At 40.7% G+C, this 23,433-nt stretch overlaps 1 protein-coding gene across 6 annotated transcripts in view; it reads right to left on the bottom strand.

Moving 5' to 3' along the window:
• Ahi1 (Abelson helper integration site 1) overlaps positions 1-23,433 on the bottom strand; it is a 128,198-nt gene that overhangs the window by 103,954 nt on the left and 811 nt on the right. For all 6 annotated transcript variants that reach the window (XR_380069.4, XR_001779555.2, XR_001779556.2 and 3 more), the window contains exons 2-9: positions 16,396-16,864; positions 13,242-13,411; positions 12,584-12,803; positions 10,767-10,959; positions 10,455-10,550; positions 7,303-7,488; positions 5,475-5,627; positions 4,320-4,452 (exon numbers count right to left, since the gene is read on the bottom strand). Coding sequence is in view for 2 of the 6 variants with exons in the window: in NM_026203.3 (NP_080479.2) it covers positions 4,320-4,452; positions 5,475-5,627; positions 7,303-7,488; positions 10,455-10,550; positions 10,767-10,959; positions 12,584-12,803; positions 13,242-13,411; positions 16,396-16,706 (1,462 nt within the window). In the remaining 4 variants the exon portion in view is untranslated. The remainder of the gene's footprint in view (positions 1-4,319; positions 4,453-5,474; positions 5,628-7,302; positions 7,489-10,454; positions 10,551-10,766; positions 10,960-12,583; positions 12,804-13,241; positions 13,412-16,395; positions 16,865-23,433) is intronic.

Here is a 23,433-nt window from a genome sequence, read left to right as displayed (position 1 = left end):
TCAAGAAACTGAACTAACCAGTACCCCAGAGCTCGTGTCTCTAGCTGCATATGTATCAGAAGATGGCCTAGTCGGGCATCATTGGGAAGAGAGGCCACTTGATCTTGCAAACTTTATATGCCCCAGTACAGGGGAATGCCAGGGCCAAGAAGTGGGAGTGGGTGGGTAGGGGCGCAGGGCAGGGGAAGGGTATAGGGGACTTTCAGGATAGCATTTGAAATGTAAATGAAGAAAATATATAATAATAATAATAAAGAAACTGTGTAGGATGGCTAATAAGAACAGGGCCAAGTCTCTACTCCCACCTAGTGGTAATATCAACAGCGCTTTAACCAAGTGAGGACTTTGGGAATCTAGTCCACCTATAAGAGGGAAGAGCAACCAACCTTAGGGCCACAGAACTCTGGGAATTACCTGGCAATGCTCGCTTGCTGGGGAGCACTTTCCTGAGAAAAGGTCTGACTCTCAGTACAGACATCAGCTTTGTATTGCCACAACTGTCTAGTTCCTCCTCCCTACACACTCACGCAACCTTGCAAACAGTGAAACTCACGAGTCCAGAAACTACTCAGTGAGGCAGGATAGGACTAGAGCTCTGGACTCCCTGAAAACTTCAGTTCCAAAGACTTGACCCGATTTCATGACCTGTCAGATCCAAGGCTTACTTAGCATGGCTTTGTGTGCTTCAGACAAACATCCCAACTCCAGTGTGCATTTGAGCAGCCAGTGGCATCACTTGACACTGTGGCTGCCTGAGGGGTTGACACCAGCTGGGGATCAGAAGCTTACTCAAAGAACACAACATATAAACCAGATTCAAAATACTGCTGAGAATCTAGGTTCCCCACACAGGTATCGATTTTATTCCATATTAGAATGGCTACTCCAGCTTGTTTCTTCAGACCATTTGCTTGGAAAATTGTTTTCCAGCCTTTCATTCTGAGGTAGTGTCTGTCTTTTTCCCTGAGATGGGTTTCCTGTAAGCAGCAAAATGTTGGGTCCTGTTTCTGTAGCCAGTCTGTTAGTCTATGTCTTTTTATTGGGGAGTTGAGTCCATTGTAAGAGATATTAAGGAAAAGTAATTGTTGCTTCCTATTATTTTTGTTGTTAAAGTTGGCATTCTGTTCTTGTGGCTGTCTTGTTTTAGGTTTGTTGAGGGATTACCTTCTTGCTTTTATCATGTAGAAGAATGCGAATCGATCCATTCCTATCTCCTTGTACTAAGGTCAAATCTAAGTGGACCAAGGAACTTCACATAAAACCAGAGACACTGAAACTTATAGAGGAGAAAGTGGGGAAAAGCCTTGAAGATATGGGCGCAGGGGGAAAATTCCTGAATAGAACAGCAATGGCTTGTGCTGTAAGATCGAGAATTGACAAATGGGACCTCATGAAACTGCAAAGCTTCTGCAAGGCAAAAGACACTGTCAATAAGACAAAAAGACCACCAACAGATTGGGAAAGGATCTTTACCTATCCTAAATCAGATAGGGGACTAATATCCAATATATATAAAGAACTCAAGAAGGTGGACTCCAGAAAATCAAATAACCCCATTAAAAAATGGGGCTCAGAACTGAACAAAGAATTCTCACCTGAGGAATACCGAATGGCAGAGAAGCACCTGAAAATATGTTCAACATCCTTAATCATCAGGGAAATGCAAATCAAAACAACCCTGAGATTCCATCTCACACCAGTCAGAATGGCTAAGATCAAAAATTCAGGTGACAGCAGATGCTGGCGAGGATGTGAAGAGGAACACTCCTCCATTGTTGGTGGGATTGCAAGCTTGTACAACCACTCTGGAAAGCAGTCTGGTGGTTCCTCAGAAAATTGGACATAGTACTACCGGAGGATCCCACAATACCTCTCCTGGGCATATATCCAGAAGATGTCCCAACCGGTAAGAAGGACACATGCTCCACTATGTTCATAGCAGCCTTATTTATAGTAGCCAGAAGCTGGAAAGAACCCAGATGTCCCTCAACAGAGGAATGGATACAAAAAATGTGGTACATTTACACAATGGAGTACTACTCAGCTATTAAAAAGAATGAATTTATGAAATTCCTAGCCAAATGGATGGACCTGGAGGGCATCATCCTGAGTAAGGTAACACAATCACAAAGGAACTCACACAATATGTACTCACTGATAAGTGGATATTAGCCCAAAACTTAGGATACCCAAGATATAAGATACAATTTGCTAAACACATGAAACTCAAGAAGAATGAAGACCAAAGTGTGGACACTGTGCCCCTTCTTAGAATTGGGAACAAAACACCCATGGAAGGAGTTACAGAGACAAAGTTTGGAGCTGAGACAAAAGGATGGACCATGTAGAGACTGCCATATCCAGGGATCCACCCCATAATCAGCTTCCAAACACTGACACCATTGCATACACTAGCAAGATTTTGCTGAAAGGACCCAGATATAGTTGTCTCTTGTGAGACTATGCCGGGGCCTAGCAAACACAGAAGTGGATGCTCACAGTCAGCTATTGGATGGATCACAGGGCTCCCAATGGAGGAGCTAGAGAAAGTACCCAAGGAGCTAAAGGGATCTGCAACTATAGGTGGAACAACATTATGAACTAACCAGTACCCCGGAGCTCTTAACTCTAGCTGCATATGTATCAAAAGATGGCCTAGTTGGCCATTACTGGAAAGAGAGGCCCACTGGACACACAAACTTTATATGCCCCAGTACAGGGGAATGCCAGGGACAAAAAAATGGGAATGGGTGGGTAGGGAAGTGGTGGGGAGGGTATGGGGGACTTTTGGGATAGCATTGGAAATGTAATTGAGAAAAATACGTAATAAAAAATATTAAAAAAATTTTTAAAAAGTCTTTACAGATATCATCTAGGAGACTGACTGCACAAGCAGAGCAGTAACTAAACTCAGGTGGCTGATGGAGAACACGGGGAACAGCCACACTGTACCACATCATCTCAAATACCCAGCTCTCAACAGAAAGTTGTGCCGTGGAAAGAGGTAAACAAACAGGAAAGTACAGCTTCCCACAGGAAGGCAAAGCAGCTGTCTGAAAGTGTGCATACAGAAAGTGCGGCAGCCAGCTCCGTTCTCTTCTTTCTCCACACGGTCATTAACCTATCGTTATCAGTATGGTCAAAGACCTAAAGAAAACCTAAAGGGCTAAAGCATAAGAATGACTCCTCACCAAGAGAGAAAGCATCTGTAAATAAAAACGAACCCGAAGGAAGCATTAGAGCAGGAAAGCAAGACTGCTGAACTACAGAAGGCAGGCGAGTGGCCCAGCACCAGCCTGAGCTGGCAGAGGAGAAAGCACTGAACTTGACAGTCGGCCAACTGAGATGATCCGGTTTGAGAATGAAGACAAACGAGTAAGTGACAGAGATCCACTGGACAAGACCATGTCACAAAGGGGCGTGGTGGTCCTCAGAGACAAGAGGAGCAAGGCCATAAGACAATAAATGAGAGTCCTGAAATTCACGAAAGGCAGTAATCTACACACTGAACAGGCTTGGTGGAATCGCAGTCGGACAAGCCGTATTCAAACACTGCAAAGCCAGAAACAATGGCTCTGTTTGTACTTTCTGAGACCTAACTAAGCAGATTAAGTCTCTGATGATTTAAGCACGTAACAGCATTTAGCATAGACAAATTGGGACAAGAGTAGTCTGTTCATTACCCAGAAGCAAAAACTGAGCGTTGCCATCTGGGAAGGTGTCTCATGAACATGAACTGTGAGGTAGGGTGAAGTGCGGCGTGGCCTAGCACTCAGGGCAGACACCCAGAGGGACTGACTGGCTTCTTGCCCAGGGGAGTCCATTTCGTCACTGAGATAGAAGGGATCATGAAGTCCAGAACAGTACGGCAGTGCTTTTAAACTCTCCAAAGCAACAGAAACCGTCTCAGCCTTTCTGCTGGCTCCCCTGTCACCACGGGAACTGTCTTTGAGGGACTTCAGAGCCTTATTACAACTCTAGCATATGACGAATGCTACACTTTGTAACTCAGATTATCACAATTATCCACTAAAAATAATATGGACGAAAAGTTTCCCATGGGATTTACTCTTCCTTTTGAAAGTAAATGTGTATATTTAAAATAGATAATGTTTACAAAAACCCACCTGTATATTAAAAAATAACATCTTCCATTCAGTCTCATTCTGAATAGATTCTACACAGTCACTGTCCCTTTATTTAAAGAAATCTGACTAACTTACTTGGGACTTCTTAAATTAAGACTTCGAGATAATCCAAAACCCAATATTTGACTATACAGATTACAACCAGGTTAAATAGGTAGCATTATTTCTCACATATAATCGGATATCCGTCTCGGCTGGCACAGGCTGCTGCTAATATCCTTCCATTGTGAGAGAAATCAAGACAGAAACAGCCGCGTTCTCCAGCATTCAGTGAGAAGAGATGCTTGTTTGGGATACGACAGGCCTGAAAAGAAAGTATTTATACTACATGAATCAAAAAATAAAGTAACCTGATAATTTCCAGTATCATAACTTTCCCCTAAAGATCTTTAGATAGATATAGAGATAGAGATAGATAGATAGATAGATAGATAGATAGATAGATAGATAGAGAGACATTTACACAGAACAGTGGAAAATTACAGGAAATTCTCTTTTCAGTGCAGAAGTGGTTTCCTGTGAAATTTATATTAATTAGCACTTGATTAATCTAAAACACAAAGGATGCTCTAACACTGTCGTTGCTGCGTTGCTTTTACACAGCCTCAGAAAGAATGCTTATCCCACGACAGGAGCCACTTTTCCTAAGGTCAAAAACATCTGAGAAACTAAAGTGCCACATAACGTCACAACCCAAACTCAGGATTTCTGAACGGCTGTTCTCAGGCTTGCTTTCCTCTAATGACTACCCACTGCTGCTCTCTCCAAGACAGAGCACAGTTCTCTGACTTTCCTCAGTTCTGATTTCTGTGGTTTTGATTATTTATGATCAGTATGGCCTAAAAATATCATGTGGGAAATTCCAGAAATTCTGCGGTCTCACTCCTACCCTGGATATGAACGATCTCTTGTTCATGTCATGTTAGGTATTTTACTGGCCCATCATTAGAACTTAGCAGTTGACTAGTTATCCGGCTGACTATCATGATACCGCAAAGCTTGTGTTCAGCTGACCCGGATTGCATTAATGTTGGCACCAGGCGTGAAAGCAGGGGTACTGTACGTGGCTTCCTTTGCGGGCAAAGGTGAGAAGGCGGAAGTAAGCACACAGGGGGTCCTCAGTGCATAGCATCAATGCTGCTTCTCTACAAAGGCCTTTAAACATATTCATCACGATAGCCCTGTGGATAATTATTGTCAGCCGACAGTAAGCAGCATTAACTAAACCCAGCTAAATAAAGAGTACTCAGAGGGAGCTTGCACCCAGTAGGACCTTTCCTCTCATATTTTGTCACAGCAGTGGTTAAAGCGCCCAGTGTAGCTCACCTGGCCAGGCAGACGTTTCCACTTCACTTCCTCCTTTGAATCTTCTAGTCCAGGTTCTGTGTCCACGGAACTTGTTTCACGGTGACGTTCACAGTACACTGGTGTACCCCTTTCCTCCTGGAGAGCCATCATAGAGCGGTAAGATGGCTTTATCTAAATATGTGTGGAAAACGAGAAAATGAACGTCATGTTCAATTGTTAAATTAAACATGTGCACAAACACACACAAGCCATGGCACACTTGTGGGAACTGGCTCACTCCTGTCATGGGGTCAAGTGGAGGTCACGAGGCTTGTCACAGCTGATTCTCCTTCTTATTGTTTTTACAGTACTGTGACAGAGCCTGGTGTGGTGGCACACACCTTTAATCCCAGCACTCAGTTGCAGGAGGCAGGGGCATCTCTGAGAGTTTTAGGACAGCGTGATTTGGCCTACAGAATGAGTTACAGGACAGCTAGACTACACAGTGAAACCCTGTCTTGGACAAAACAAAATATAATGAAAATACTGAAAAATGGTATGGAAACTTTTCAAAATACAGCCAGATTTTGTTTTCATTTGTATAATACTTTAAGTAAATAAAAGCTATTTGAACTATGCTTCTATAATCACAAAGCTTTAAAAGTTTGGAAAAAAAAATAGTAGACTCCAATAGTAAAAATGGCTATACTTCTTACTGTTATTACATTATTTGTTCTAGTTTTGAGAGAGTGTCACAGGTAGCTCAGGCTGCCTCGACCTTGCTGTGTATGAAGTGGGCTTTGTGTTCTCTAATCCACTTCCCACGTGCTAGGGTAACAGGCTTGTAGCCACACCCGGATGCACAAAGTGTTTTTGATAGCTGTCCCCTGTGTCTACCTCTTCACAAATACCTGCCTAGTTCTATGCTATGGCTCTGATAGAACATGATATTGCTGGCTTAGATACAATCACAAAACTAATATAAAAAAATCTGAGATTAAAGAACAATCTATCTCATGCCTTTAATCCCAGTAAGGCAGAGGCAGAGGCAGGTGGATTTCTGAGTTCGAGGCCAGCCTGGTCTACAGAGTGAACTCCAGGACAGTCAGGGCTACACAGAGAAACCCTGTCTCGGAAAAACCAAAACCAAAACCAAAACCAAAACAAAAAAAAGACCAATCTATCCCCTGATATATTTTATTTAACTCCATTTAGACGAATGGAAATCAGCTCTGTGCTCACAGCACATGACAGCAGCTGTGGAATGTGAAGCTCACCTGAAAGGTTAATATTAAAAAGACAAAAGCTTCATCTTCGGATCCTTCATGATGAGATCATTCGTAATGTTTATCGGAAGGCAGCAGCAGTACAGATGCGATCTACTGCTGCTTATCTGAATGACTCCAGTGTGAAGAATGCAACCCAGAGGTCTGCAAGGACAGCCCATGTGCGACATCTGCTCCATTACTGTTACAGATAAAGATATCCTGCACACATGAAGGCCTTCTGTCTTACTGTTTCTATGGCTGCTCTCTCACCTGAGGGGGAGTAGCTGTAGCCTGCAGAGTCTGGCTCAAGGCCTACACTGTATTTCTTGCCCTTTATAATAAAAGGTTTCCCAGGACCAACTTTTCATCTTTTTATTTTTAACTACAAAATATGAAAGTTTGCCAAAAGAGGTTTTTTAAACAATGAAGTCTACTTTAAAACTTAAAGTTCATCTAACTATCAACTGTTATAAACTTAATGTGTAACCAAAAAATCTGTTAAAATAATTCTGAGAACTGAGATTTTTAAACATGGAAAATACATTATGCCATCCTTAATTTCAACTGAGGAGATACATTTATAGACACTATTAACTTACACAGTCCGGGACTTTCAATCCTCGTACGGTTACATACAATGTTGATGGATAACGATTTCTTGGACACTTGGACCACCATTCAAAAACCTCGACGACATTTAGCTGGGATCGAGGCTTAGTCGGTGGGTAGTAGAGCTGCAGGCGAAGTTTTGAGTTGATGTTTGCATTCCCATTGGCTCCCAGAAGCTTAAAGTAAGAATTTGTGTAAATTATTAGCTTTTCTGAAAGGGTGAGATTTGTTAGGTTTCTGAAGAAAAAGGCAGATGAGCCTAGGGGTTAGGCACTCTGGGCTTCTTTGACAAGTGGCTTTACCAACATTGCCTACAAGCACTCTTTTCCGCATAAGTGACTGCAGACTGTGCAAGTACTTACACTGTGGTACCAGGAGGCGCGCTGCAGAAACAATGAGGACAGCACACACTTGTCTGAGCTAATCCTGGGAAGGAGTAATATACACATCACTGAGCACAGGCGTGCTTCCCACTTGTCAGTCATCTCCTGCGGTCTTCCATATGCTCCGCAAGTGTCTGCTACTACAGATGCGTCCCTAGCGTTGCCCTCCTCCTTTCCACTGGAAGGTAGCCTACCCAGACTCAACTCTGGAGCTCAAGCAGGTCTTGTGCTTGTGGCTACCCTGCCTCAGCCTCCGCAGTAGCTGGAGCTCCAAGACTACATTCATAGTTTTCATGGATAAAATAATATGTTTTACAGTCTTTAAGACTCGAAATCATTCTAAGATAAGTTAATTCTAACTGTCCACTTCATTTTTCAATATTTTAGTCTACCTTCTTTGAAAGGTCTATTGAAAAAGCCAATTAAACAAAAACCAAGATAAGCAGATTGATGGAGATTCTTAGGAAAAAGTTTAAAATCTGAGCAGTTCAGATGAGCTTTTTGTCCCTACTTAATGGGTGAAGAGGAAATGTTGCAGAGAGTGAGTGCTGTGTACACTGTGAATTCGGAGTGGAACGTGACATCCCTTTGTAGTTCAGTGATTACAGTATAGCAGCTCAGCGGTTACGGGCGGCCAGAAGCGGAAACACAGGCGTTAAGTGCAGGGCACTAAGTAGCTACTGTTGACTGACATGACTTGGAGAGACAGGGGAAAAGAGAAAGGGAGACTCAGTGTAGGGCTGTCCCAAAGACCTGTGATGGCGGGACGCTCTATACGGAGTGAGCACATGGGACTGTCGAGTCCTCAAGTGTGTTTGGCGCAGCTATGCAAGTGAAGTCTTCGTTATGCTTAATTTCACTTAATCTGCAATGGACCTGCTACGTGTTACTCATGGTTGTATGCTCCTGAGACTGTGCAGACAATATGAAAACTACGAGGCAGGAGAAGGATATGCCAACTATGAAGAACAGAAAATGAAAGTGGGTTTAAGAAAAGTGACTCAGAAGAAACTGTGAGTTGGGATTACATTAGGAGATGGGGACCCATCTTGAAGGAATGGGATAACCAAAGCACGGGATGGTGCTGCCAAGAAGGCAGAGACAGCAGGGACATCACAGAAACATCGTGTTAAACACTTGTATGCTTAGCAAAGGAACAAGCGACGGATGTTCTCATGTGGCAAACAGAGAAACATTCGTGATTCATCTGGAGAAGTTTTGGTGGCAGAGGCAAAATTCAGATTGTGGCTTGCTCAAGACTTGGGACTGTCGAGTCCTCAAGTGTGCTTGGAAACACAAGGAAACACATACACAGCAAATGTAGCGTGTTCCCCTACAATCTTGGGAGAGCATGAAGAGACCATGGATTTACATGCTCGGGGAGTGGTGCTCAATGGGCAAACAAGAGTTTAAAACTGAGTAAAACAGCATTTGCCTTTAAATGAGCTCTGCACACTCTGCAGAGGCCGTTTACCGTCACCCAAAGCACACCACAGACTTTAAGGATTTCCCAGCTCCCAAATCATACTTTTTAAAGTGGTTTTGATATTGTCTAGACAATGTAGTTTATACTAGTGTGTTGCTTAACCAAGTAAACAATTCAGGCTAAGAAATCCTTAATAAGCATGCCATGACTATAAAGGGTATAATATAGCTAGTTCTACTAAGCTTCACTATTGCATGGTTAAAACAGCCACAGACAAATTCTACAAGATTGAAAGTACCCGAGAGCAAAGGCGTAAGTGAAAATTAACATACATTTAGCAGAGCATTGCAAAAGCTGGACGGCCCTGAATCCTCCAGCTCAGATCCTGAGACATGCACATCTGAACTTGTTCAAATGTTTACCACTCATGTCAGGAAATCCTTCAGTGGTCATTCACCCCTGTGTGTGTCTGTGTGTGCTGGGAGACAGTGACCTTGAGAAAGCCCAAGGGAATTATGTAATACATCTAATACATAATTAGATGTGTGTGTGTGTGTGTGTGTGCATACATAGATAAAATAAAAACTAAAACTGTTCAAAAATTAATCCAAACAAAATTACTGGTGACTTTGTAAAGCTTATAGTACAATGAAGGACAAGACACACAGTATCAACCATAAAAACGCGGGATCTGTTCCCGGTTATGGAGATGGGGACAGAGTCCAGAATTAATTTCTTCTGACAATGGCTCAATACAGATGAATTAAAATCCACATGATCTTGAAGAGTAAAAAATAAAATGCTGTGCCATCTGTGGTGTTCTAGCTGTAGCTTAGGCCCCACACAGCAGGTCTGCACAAGCCATCTTGCAGCTCCGAGTAAACTGCTTTTTCTTTAAAACATAGCATACACTCTGCAGTGCTCTTTAAAACCTAGCACCGGCTCAAGCCCTCCCATCTACCACTGCTGAGGTTATGAGGTCGAGGGATTCGGGGCTGCTGACTGAACATAAACAGAAAGGGCTGAATACATACCTCACACACTGACCACCAGAGGGCAGGACGCGTGTGTCTCTGAGGACGATAGCTGAATACATACCTCACACACTGACCACCAGAGGGCAGGACGCTAGTGTCTCTGAGGACGATAGCCCCAGAGTCCAAAGTATAAATAGTGCACGGTGGGTAATCAATCAGTGCTTCAGACTTTTAACGGCTTTACTAAGAGTTGGGTTAACAAACTCTTAGAGACTGAAACGACTTAGTGGAAAACTGCAATCAAACTTAGAAGAGATCATTTCAAATATGTTTAAAAGAACAGGTGAAAAACGTACCTTAAGAAACGCCCAGGCAATTTTCCGAAAGCCACACTCTTGGTTTTGAACCTCAGAGTTATTCTTGATTTCATCCATGCTTAAAAAGTCAAGAATCTGTAGATACATTTAAAAAAAGTTATTTCATAGTAAAACAGACTGTCTAAATTTTAATAGTCTCTATTGATACATTATCATCTGGCTCCCATAGAGCATACTACAACATTAAATTCTCCATATTAAAATCTCACATTACCACATAACAACCTATTAAAATCAACAACTCATACTTGTATGCATAAATATTTACTACAATTATTTTTAAATTCATACCTCAAAGAACAGGATGACTTTTGGACATTCTTCAAACTCTCGAAGCAAATAGGGAAAATTTTCATTAAAAATAACTTGCTCCTCCCACTCCGGAAGCCTTGACTTTAGCTTTTTAAAGTCATATGGCTGTGTCATAATAGGGAGAATATAGTCCACGTTGTCTTTCTCATAATAAGATGAAACAGGACGTTCACTGTTCAAAGACAAAGCTTCCATTATTATAATTCATTACATATTTTTTTAGAGGGTAACACTGAGTGGAAAAATTACATAGCCCATAAAATGCAAATAATAGCTATAATGGCACAAAAACAAAAATAATGTTCTTTAACATCTAAAAGTCATAAATTTTATAAAACATTAGAAGTAATGGTGTCTTCTTACAATCTTGCATTCTGTTTTGGTTCTTTGGGTCAGATAAATAATTTATTATAAAAGTAGAATGAGAAAGGTATAATTAACCTTCAATATACAGAGCTAAAACACAGCAACTCCTTCAGAAGCTTAACTGAGATTATGATAAAATGTATAGTAAGTCTAAATAATAATGTAAAAAGAACTTTTATACTGTCATATTGTCTGCATGTACTAACACAACTAAGCAGATGCATTATCTTTTTTTGCAATAATCTTAATGTAATTTGAAGTAAATACTTTTCTGAATTAGTATAATCTAGTATAATGTGTGGAGAAATTTTAATGCAGAAACATAGCTCCTCTAGTCACATCCAATGACCTTGTAGGACTTTGTGATCTGGCTGGAATGTAGACATGCCCTTAGTACACACCTTTAATCTCAAACAATGACGTCCAATTGAGGGACAGACAAAGTGATGAATCAGAGAAAGATTTGACAGTATAGGATACGCCCAACTCTCAACTAGAACAGCACAGGAAAGAGAAGCTATTTAAAAGGAGCACAGGGAGAGAGTTCAGTCAGATGGGAGTCAGTTCTGGTCCATACAGTTGAATTCAGTCAGTCAGTGAGTGCAGGTAGTAGAGTTGAGCTCCTTATTGGTGAGTTTGTGCACTTCTGTGCAGGTCAGCAGAGGCAGTTTTACTGGGACAGTTTTATAGAGACAAGTTGCAGAAAGAACAAGCTAGACACAGGTAAAGACAGAATGATCCAGAGAATTAGAAGGAGCCAGAAGATTAGAACAGATTGCTAGAATTAGTTTGAGGCCAAGCAGAGCAATTCGGCCAGAATCTGACAGAAGCCTGATTGAGTAAATCATCTTGGAGGGGAATTTGAACCAGTGAGTTGAATCAGCCATCCAGAGTTCAGAAAGAACTAGAAAGGGTGAGCTTATTCAGCAGTAAGTCTCTGAGATGACAATTACATCTGACAAATAAAAAAATACAGTAACAATTTATTATATTAGCTTTTAAACCTATGTATGAGTATCCTCTTATTATATATATTATATCCTATGGGTTCAAATATGGCTTCTCTCTAGATACAACCTTAGGGGAAAACATATTCATGACACATCTGTAGCACTCCAGGCCCATGTAGCACACTAATTTCAATGGAAAGGAGGAGGCTAACGATGCGAACACTTAGAAATGTTACCATGCCAATTTATGACCTAATTAGTAAGCTTGACAGACTCTATATTCAAGATGGTGCATTCCCTCCATTTCTTCTGTAAAGCTTACTGATCGAGCCGAGGAACACCTACAACCATAGGACTAGTCTCTGACATCAGCCTGTGTCTAGCTTGTTCTCTGCCTACTAGCTTTCCGCCACGAGGGGCAGCAGAGAGGATTTCTAGTGCACAGTTTCAACCTGAAGGCACTGTAACTTTTAGAATCACCTGTCATCTTTCTTGACGTACTGGCCAGTGTGCTCATCAACCACATGGATCTTTACCATTGGGTGAGAAATCATAAAGTCAGATTTAAGTCTATCGGTTCGGTGAATGTAGACTCCCATGACGAGGTCATCATCCAGCAAGCACTTGGGATGAACTGGGCTGTCTCGGCTTGTTATCTCATGAACACCATCTCCATTAGTGTCTTCATTATCATTTGAAACTAAAGCAGGAAGAAAAGTCAGTAATAATCGGTCTCATACTTTGGGGTTACATATAGTTAATCTTACAGTCTATTGTCTTACTCTCTTAACAGAAGAACTTCAAGGGAAAAGAAAGGCCATTGCTGGCTTTCACTCACCAAGATAACCACTTGCAATTCTAAAATCTGTGGTTTAAAAAATAAATTTTTTTATGCCACAATGCACTACAAATCATTTCCTTGTACAGTTAAATACAAACCTATAAACTCATTATATATACCCATATATACTTGTGAATAATTCATTATTAACAGATGAACATCTTACTCTGGCGAATAAAGATATGCAGTGTATCCTGACTTATTTTAAAGTATATCCTTCAGTTTTAAGAACTAAAGTTTCTAGACTCCCATTATCCCACAAAGGCACATAATTTTTATTCAATTTGGGTAACAGACCTGCTTTAGTCTTCTTCTTTGTCTTCTTGGGTTTGGGCTTTGCGTTCTCTGGCACAGTGGCATCCACATCCTGCTCTCTCGAGCAGATTCCCTCCATGTGCTGAGAGTCCTCAGGGGTACCTTCTTTCTTTTGTTCCCCTTCAACTGCACTGTCACAGACATCTGAGGGACTGAAGCATAGCCCAAGAACGAATCACTACAAATGATTTTGATAATTGTTGTTCATTGTATAGCAGAGTGAGAGATGAACAGAAGCAAGGATAATATACCATGTTCCTGTAAAAATGTCACCATCTGATACTTCTTATACAATAAAATGCCTGTCAAACTAGGAGTCACAGATAATATTTTAGATCCAATGAAGAGTTACAAATCTTAGGAGCCCACAAAAGCAAAACTATGAACTCCACAGAATAACCTCATACTGAGGAGGCTCAGACATGAGACCCTCACACCTGAGGCCTCCCTCAGCTACAAATTGTTACACTGTCTGAAAACAAGCAATGGGAAAATAAAATAGTATTTTATGAGTATGGAACTATATTATTTAGAATTCGAAAGCATCCCCAGCCTGCTGCTAACTAAATGATTAATGAATACATTTCTAAATGATTTAAAACATAAATTTTTTTCAAAGTTTGTTCTAAGAAAATTTAGCCATACAACTTTTGATTTCTGGATAAAAGTGCATTGCTTTTGTTCTCTAGGGGCAGGTGTAAGACTACATTTTTCAGAATTCTTGATAAAAATAAAATTTGTACCACATACAAACAGTAAGAGGCAGCAGCCTGGACCAGAAGCTATCCTATAGGGGTTTGTTCATAATTTATGAAGTAAAAAATATGCCTTTAAATAATAAAAAATTAACTTCTAACATATTCATTTATCTTTCAAAAAGAAACATTGGGAAATAAAAAGATTAGGTAAATACTTCATTGCAGCTATTCCTGAATACTATGCTATTTTATTAGTCACAAAATACTACTGCTAAAGAACAGCAAGCTTTGCATGCCACCATCAGGTACGGCATGGTTTGAATTAAACTAGAGATTGTTCATTTCCATGCCAATGTGGCAATGATTTACAGTACACTGTGAAGATCGGCCTGTAAGACAGCCATGGCTGACCTTTGCTTCTTAATGTTCAAGGATCTCCTTCTCTGTGAGTACTGGCTGGGCCTTGTCACCTACTTCCATTAAAATATAGGAACAATATATGCTATTTAAAAAAAGATTCACTTCTGTCTTGCTACCACTCTCTCAGAACGTCGATCTGGGGAAGAAAGTTGCCACCTGGGTGAGGAGTTCCCACTGGATCAATCCATGTGGCTTAGAACTTGTATCTCTGACTAGAAGCCACCAGGAGGGCTTCCTGAGGCCCGTCTGCAGCCTCATGATGATGCACAGGAGCATCTCTTCTGAGGCTCCTGTGGAGAGCTGGGGATCATTTGTTACATCTGTCCCTGGCTAGCATCCTGACTGAAGCTTGTGAGAGAGAACCTGTAAAGCCAGAGGAGCCGTCTATACAGCAGGAAGTGTTAGACAAGTACATTAAGTTATTATATACTGGGCTAAGTTTTTCACAGTGCCAACAGACAGATAATTCTTATATAACATATCCTCGAAGCACTGTTCATCTGGATATAGGGTTTTTTTTTTTTCAGCTGAGAGCTTAAGGGAAAATAACCTAGACTGCTAAAGGCTAGTCACATAACGACTGATAAAGTCACTAGCCAAGTACAAGATGCTCATGTAAATGATGATTGCAGGGGAAAAGAGGTTATACCACTTGGAAGACAGTTTAAAAATCTCACTACTTCTTACAGAGAACTTATAAATATGAATACAGTCTCAGAAACACACACACACACATATAAGCATCATACATAAAAATAGACCAAACTATTAAATTGGCAATAGTTATTATTATTGATAATTATTCTATAGGGAACAAATATTATCTGTATAATAAGGAATGAAAAATCTAGATTAGCATATCTAATGTCAAAAGAGAAATGTGTGTGTGTGTGCATGCGTGCGTGCAAAGTGGCCTTCAGAGACAGGATTTCACCATGATGTTCTGAAAGGCCTCAACTCCACTATGTGATGCAAGCTGGCCTTGAACTAGAGATTATCCTGCCTTAGTGCCCAAGTGCTGGGCTATCTGTATGAATCATAGACTCCGTGTATGAACCACCATATTCAGCAGGCCTGTTACTTCCATAGCAGTTGTAAGTGGGTAAATGTGGACAGGCTGAAGGTAGACTGTTAGTGTTATGGCTCAGCCTCTTACATCACTCAGCTTCTTAGGAGAGACAGGACAGTGCCAGTGCTGTCCCTGCTGGGGCCGCTCTGAAGACTCAGAGTATATTCTCATAAAGCACAGGCACTGCATACAGGCTGGCAGGTATCACTGCAGTGGCAATGTTGCTAAACACAGCGCTTTCTTAAATTACAGAGTGCGTCTGTGTGTCTATGTGAAGACACTAGTGTATGTCTCTATATGTCTATGTGAAGACACTAGAATGTGTCCGTGTGTCAACGTGAGGACACTTGAGTGTGTCTGTGTGTGTCGATGTGAATACACTAAAATGGGTCTGTGTGAGTGTGTGTTGACATGAAGACACTAGAGTGTGTTTGTGTGTGTCAATGTGAAGACACTAGAGTGTGTCTGTTGTGTGTCAATGTGAAGACACTAGAGTGTGTGTGTGTTGATGTAAAGACACTAGAGTGTCTGTGTATGTTGATGTGAAGACACTAGAATGTGTCTGTGTGTGTGTCAATGTGAAGACACTAGAGTGTGTCTGTGTGTGTCGATGTGAAGACACTAGAGTGTGTGTGTGTGTCGATGTAAAGACACTAGAGTGTCTGTGTATGTTGATGTGAAGACACTAGAATGTGTCTGTGTGTGTGTCGATGTGAAGACACTAGAGTGTGTGTGTTGATGTAAAGACACTAGAGTGTCTGTGTATGTTGATGTGAAGACACTAGAATGTGTCTGTGTGTGTGTCGATGTGAAGACACTAGAGTGTGTCTGTGTGTGTCGATGTGAAGACACTAGAGTGTGTCTGTGTGTGTCGACGTGAAGACCCTAGAGCACATCTGTGTGTGATAGGGTGAGGACACTTGACGCGTCTTGTGTTTCCATGAAGTACCTTGACTCAGGCTTAGTGGGCACTGGCACTTTCTTCTTCTTCTTCTTTCTTTTTTCACTGGCCAGCTTGTCGTCATGCAATAGAGTGTCTGGAGGAAAGTAGGTCAGCTGTTCCTTTAGCTTCTTTCTTATTTTCTTCTTGATCTCCTTTGCCATTTCTTCAGCTACCTGCAGCTGATAGGCGTCGGTCAGTTCTCCTTTCTCTTCTATGCCAGTCTTTTCTCGGCTGTCATCTGAATCATCTGCTGTCGGGGTCTTGCCTCTGACTTTCTCTTGTGCAGAATCCACCTTCTCTGGAGTTTCTGGCTCCATTTCCTGTGCGATCTGGGTAGTGTTTACTTGTCTTTTCTTGTTTGTATGGCTCTACACTAACATTGTCCTCTGAATCTTCACGTGCTGCTCACTTCTCTAGGCTTTTAGTGCCAATTTTAGTTCTAAGGTAGCCAGAAGGTTACTTTGAGGGTAACAGGCTAGGAAAAGAACACATAACAACAAATGTCAGTCCAGGGCAGTTTAAGACTTAAAAGAAATATATAATGATCGATGCCAAACACTACTAAGACAACTAGATTTTTCTAGGATAGGATGATACGTCTCTAGAACTTTTGGTTAGCACTCTCAATTTTTACTTGTAAATTTAGATTAAAAATATCTGAAAGTGATTTCAGATTAACAGAGTTAGTTAATAAGAGTACTTATGGGCTTTTCGGGAACAAATTAATTGCTCAGTTGCTATTTTCTTACTAGTAGAGTGATCCAAATGCTAATTTGACGAAAATATGTTTTAGAAAACTCATCAAAAAAGCCATGGAGTATAAAACATTTCAAATTTCCCAAGAAAAAAACACACATAGGTTATTAATCTTGTCTTATAATTATATTCTAAACCAGTGGCTCTCAACCTTCCTAACCCTGCCACCCTGTAATACAGCCCCTCATGCCGTGGTGACCCCAGCCATTAGGTTATTTTTATCTCTACTTTCTAACTGAAATTATGCTACTGTTAAAAATTGTACTGTAAATATGTGAACTGTGACTCCTATGAAATGGCTGGTCAACCCTCAAAGAAGTCATGACCCATAGAGACCCATGGCTATGAAGCCAAGTCTAACAGAAATGTCAATCTCAAATTTTCCCCAATTATATCAATGAAATACTAAACGTTAACTAAAAAGTTGTGACAAATTAATAAATACATACCTCTTTGTCAAAATTATTTAAGAGAATTTTTAATAAAAAACAGTAAAAGGCTAAAATTTATAAAAGAATATTATCAGGTAGAAAATAAATTAGAGAAATTCTCTAAGAGTTAAAGACTAATCAAGATTATGCTGATAAGTTTATTCAGAGATTATAAAATGGAATTTACAGGAAAATGGATGGAATGGGGAAACATACTAAATGAGATAAGAGGCCCAGAAAGACAAACACTGTATATTCTCTCACATATGCAGACCCTAGCTTTGAATTTTTAGATATGTGTGTTTAGACTGGATTATCTAAAGGGGTGGAATACATGAACTAGCCATGGGGTCATGAAAGGAGTTAAGGATGTAACGATGTAAGGACAAGAAAGAAAACAGCAAACATATGGAATATTAAGTAGGGGGAAATACCAGTGCTGCAGAGGAGGAGAACTGCATCATTCCTAACCCAGTGTGTTTTCAATTCCACTCTAGTGCCTGCCCTTCTGCCCACAGGTAAGCGTGCCTCTCACTCCTAGTGGAGCCCCCTCTTGCAGCAGACAGATACAATCACATAAATCACAACTGGTCAAAACTGAGAACAACGGGCTGCGAGGCATCCAGCCCCAGCCAGTACGTTGACAATGCAACCCCCACACTAAATGGGACATCCCAGAAGAAGAGGTGGAAAAGCTCCAAGAGCCAAGGAACAAGAACATCTGCTCTGAGATGGTCTTCTATGTGTATGAAGGGAAGCTCATGAAATCTCAACGATATAATTGCCTACACAGGATCAGCACAGAGACAATACCAGCTGATAAACCAGTGTGGGTAGAGAAAAATCTCAAAAGGCCCCATCCTTTGTAAAGAGCTATAAGCAATCCATGGCTGCCAAGAGAGGGAGAGTAGGTCTTTTCCAGGGATGTGGCACCTGACAGATTATCCAAGCCCAAACTCATATGCTTATGAGCAACACTAAATAGACTCAGCAGGCTGTGTGTGTGTGTGTGTGTGTGTGTGTGTGTGTGTGTGTGTGTGTGTGTGTAGGGAAACAGAGGTGGAAATTATGCAAATACAGTACTTATGTATGAAATTCTTAGAAAAATAAAAATTTTAAATAAAAAAGAGCTTGGACTGGAGGTGCCCTAAATGCTACTCCCAGAAATAATGTCTGTAAATGAAACTACCAGTGCCACATACAGAATCCATCCCCGTGAGCTGGCGACTGGAGCAGCCCTAGAAGCTCCCAGATGATACAAGCTATTGACATTGACTGTCATTGTCCACCACAACTAGGTGTTAATGCTGTTGCTGAAGACCACACACTCTGGTTACAGGACACAAAAACATCAGGCTGGAACTGAGCTGGGAGCATCCTTCCTGGATGTGATGTGGAAGCTCCTATGTAGTGTGCCGGAGAAAATGAGTTATCCAAGGTCTTACATAGCTGCGGACCCCACATGCCGGGTAAGGCATGCTACTGGTACAATAGTGTTGTATTTTGGCAGTAAATCTTTTTGACTGGACTTGAAGCCTGCCTGGAACGTGGTTGGTACATCCATCCAGTGTAAAACCACTGAAGAAAACTGACTTTCCCACTTCCAGAAGCTATCAATTGTGAATAGCTTTTTGGCTAGACAGGACTTCATGCCTACTTCCCCTCCTCTCTGCTGAGATTTTGTGTGGCTTGAGCTTATACAGGCTTTGTGCATGCTGTCACAGTCTCTGGGGATTCATGTGTTTTGACCTGTTGTATCTGGAAGATGCTGTTTCTTAGAAGACATCCACAACCTATGGCTCTTACTATCTTTCCACTTCCTCTTCCACATAGATCCTTGATCCTTAAGGGGAGGGACACAGACACACTTAGGGTAGAGCATTCTAAAGCCCCTCATTGTTTCACACTGACTAGTTGCATGTCTTTATGTTGATCACCATCTACTGAAAGACAGTTCTCTGATGAGAGTTGATCAATGTCCTGATAGATGCACATAGCACTGTGTCTGTCATTTTATTGCTAGATTCATTTAGCAGAATAATAGTGGTCTACCTTTCTCCTTAGATCCATTACCTATCTTGATTTAGGTTCTTGGCCTCAGTGACAATGTCAGGTGTGTATCCATATCAGAGTGGGCCTTAACTCCCATAGCGTTGTCACACGGGGGGGATGTTTTACAGGTGGGTGTAGCTGTAACTCTCTGGTTTTACAGGCACGTGACTGTGGTTATTTTTCTACTCTGGTAATGTGCTCAGTACTATAAACACTAGACAATAAGGATGAGGTTTTCAATTCAGTACCACAGATCCCTATGTATCCTTTAACCCTAGTATGTGGTATCTTCAACAATAGAATATCAGTGCTAAATGGTGGAGTACAGCCCATAACATTGCCTAAATTCTGTAATGCTTATGAGGCCTGAAGGAATCCAACTGATGCATTTCTTTGTGTGTATGCATGCACAAAGGGAGTACACGTGCATGTGCGTATGTAGAGCCCAGAAGATATCAGGCATCATTTCTCAGGTGCTAACACTTGTTTATTTCTCTTTTAAAGACAAGATCTCTCACTACTTTGAAACTTCTTGAGGAGGCTAGCCTGACTAAGCAGAAAGCACTGGGATTGACTTCCCAGTGCTAGGATTACAGACATGTCATAGCTGTCTTAACATGGCGTTGGTGGCTGCACGCAGGCCCTCGCACTGAGCCATCTCCTAGTCCTCTTCCGTCAATTGCTATTTTCCAAACATTATATGATTATTATGTTCTGTATGAACACTCAGCTGTTCTAGGACCCTTGGTTGAGATTACCCTTTTCTTCACTGAAAACTTTGCCAGTCTTATAAGGAATAAGCTGACCTGGCCAAGGGGAAAACAGAGCGCTACAGCACATTCTTAGCCATGAGCAAGAGCCTGGCTTTCACACTGCAGCCTAAGAGAAAGAAGAGTCAGTGAGCCACGGAGACAAGGGTTTCTGTTCCTAGTCTTTACTCTTCTCCACTATGCTAGATGCATAGCTTTAGAACTTTGAACACTAAAGCTTTATAATGGGTCTTATTGTGTAATTTCTTGAATTTTGTTCTTGCATTTTGTTTAGTCTTCTAAGCTCTAGGTTCTGTTCATATTTGCAAATAAGTATTATAGTTACCTTTTCAGTTTTTAAAAAAACTTGTGTTTTGACTTGAACCACTCTCTCCCCCGCTCTCTCTCTCCCTCTTTAATATATATATGTATATGTATATATACACACACACAGATATATACATTTGCAGAATAAACATTTAACAATATTGATTCTCCTACAATGTAAAAAGAGACAACTCTATAAGACTTTACTTTCCTCAGTGAGAGTGTGGGATGTACACATTTAACACGCACCGATCCTTCACTGACAGGCATTTTTGTTATTGTTTTGTGTGTGTTTTTTTTTGTTTGAAGCAGGGTCTGAAACTTTCTTTGTACAGCACACTGGTCTTCTCTTGCAAGCCTTCTGATTCTGCCTCCTAAGTCCTGGAATGACGAGTGCAGAACACCATGCTCAACCTCATTTTGGGTGCTATTATAAATAAGTTTTACATTTTCAAATTATTCACTATTTGTATAAAATATATTTGGTCTTTATACCTTGACTTTACATTGTGCTAAACATGTCACCTGCAAGCAGAGATTATTTTAATGCTTTACAATCCTCATGCCTCTCTTTTAGTCTCACTGTCATGTTGGTCAATGTCTGTCTATCTATTTATCTATTATCTATCCATCTACACAATTTGTGTATGTGTGTGTGTATGTATGTATATACATATATACATATATACACACATATATATACATATATATACATATACATATATATATATACATATACATATATATATATATATATATATATATATATATATATATATATATACCTGTCTGTCTAAGATTCTCCAATGAGACTGGCTATAGGTAGTCACACAGGCACAGCATACCCGCATATAATCACAATGGTCAACAAGACTTTAATTTTTTTTTTTTTTTTAGGTTTTTCGAGACAGGGTTTCTCTTGTGTTTTGACTTGAACCACTCTCTCCCCTGCTCTCTCTCTCTCTATACACACACACACACACACACACACACACACACACTGTCCTGGAACTCACTCTGTAGACTAGGCTGGCCTCGAACTCAGAAATCCGCCTGCCTCTGCCTCCCGAGTGTTAGGACTAAAGGCGTGTGCCACCACTGCCTGGTGACTTTAATATTTCTAACAGAATTCTTATGGGCTGAGCCCCATGTGCTGTTTCACTGCTGATTTTGTGAGCTAGTAAAATGCAAGTAAAAGCATATTAGCTTTTGAATACTAGTAAATTACCAAGCTTGAGCTGGGAGTCTGAATAGAAACACACATGCACGCGCACGAGCGCATGCACCCCCCCCCCCATGCTCGCGCGATCTCGTGCCTGAGCACTAGCTCGATTGAGTGAGTCTCGCACGCGCATGCGCACGCGCGTGCTGGAGCATCCTCATACCTTCATGCCCCCACATGCTCGCGCGTTCTCGCGTGCCTGAGTGCTCGCATGACTGCGCGTGTGTACACACCACACAAACAGACACACATATGGGCGCCCGCACCTCTTTCTCCCCTAACTCCCACCTCCTCTGTCACAGACACACAGACCCTCCCCCCCCCCCACCTGCCCCACCATTGCTAGAGGGCTGGGTCTGTGCCTTTCAGTTCAAAACAGGGTAGTTAAGGAAGATTCTAGTACTGTTACATTGCTAAATGGCTTTGGATAAGATATTAACTTCATTAGGCCTTGTTTTTTTAATGCCTGAGTGGCATCAACAAGTCGTATTTATTTATTGAACGGAGAAGAAGGAAATTGAAAAAATAATAATCACACATCACAGGTGCTCAGTAAAATTACTTTATGTCCATTTAACAAATATATAATTAAGAATATAATTAAGAAATAAAAGATTAAATGTATATTTAAATTTTCTCATATTTGATATTTCGAGGCATAACTGAATAAACAGTAGCATTTAATAACATCACAATTACAGAAATAATCATTTTAATATTAATGTATACTACAGAAAGCACAGATAATTAGTAACTTACGTTTGATTAATATTTTATAATATAGACTTATATTTAGATTATATTTAATAAAACATTCCGAATTTTGTAGATGTCATTTTATAAAACAATTTTTTTTAAAACTAGCATACACGATATTAGATATCATTCTATCACTATTTTAAGTCTTTCCCATCCAAAGATGGGTGGCTCTTTATAGAACCTTCTAAAAGAGACTACGCAGAAAAAATAACTAGATTACGTTTCCTCCCTCGCTTCTGAAAAACATGGAGTATGTGCTTATACATCAACGCAAAAAAAGAATAATAATAATAAAAAAAACCTTGGACGATGGCTCGGTAGCAAAATTTCATAGCAAAAGAAGAAAACAAAAATTATGATTGTGTAATTTGACCAATAAATCTGTGATAGCCCCCATAAACAAATAATATTGTAAATATTGCTAAAAATTCTTTTTGCATTTGAATTTGCTTCAAATATTCTTTTAAAAATTCCCTTATCTTCCTCATCACAATCTTCTCCCGGGTGCTCACGCAATTATTTACGCAACAGGTGAAATACCTGTTAGCATCCAAAAGATGTTTGCTTTAACGAAACAAAACAAAATCATGGAGGGACCGCTTCTACGGACATTTTCGCAGTTCTAATAAAGGCAGAGCAACCATTTGTTAGATTCCCGGATAGCCTCCGTTTGGGGGACGGGGGGCTTTACGCACTGAGATGACACTTACAATAGATCCATCACTCTATCTACTTAGATGTTATTAAG

This window comes from Mus musculus, chromosome 10 (assembly GCF_000001635.26).
Source record: "Mus musculus strain C57BL/6J chromosome 10, GRCm38.p6 C57BL/6J".
Taxonomy (NCBI): domain Eukaryota; kingdom Metazoa; phylum Chordata; class Mammalia; order Rodentia; family Muridae; genus Mus; species Mus musculus.
Note: the sequence above shows the minus strand (reverse complement) of the source record. Positions and strands in the feature narration are given on the sequence as shown.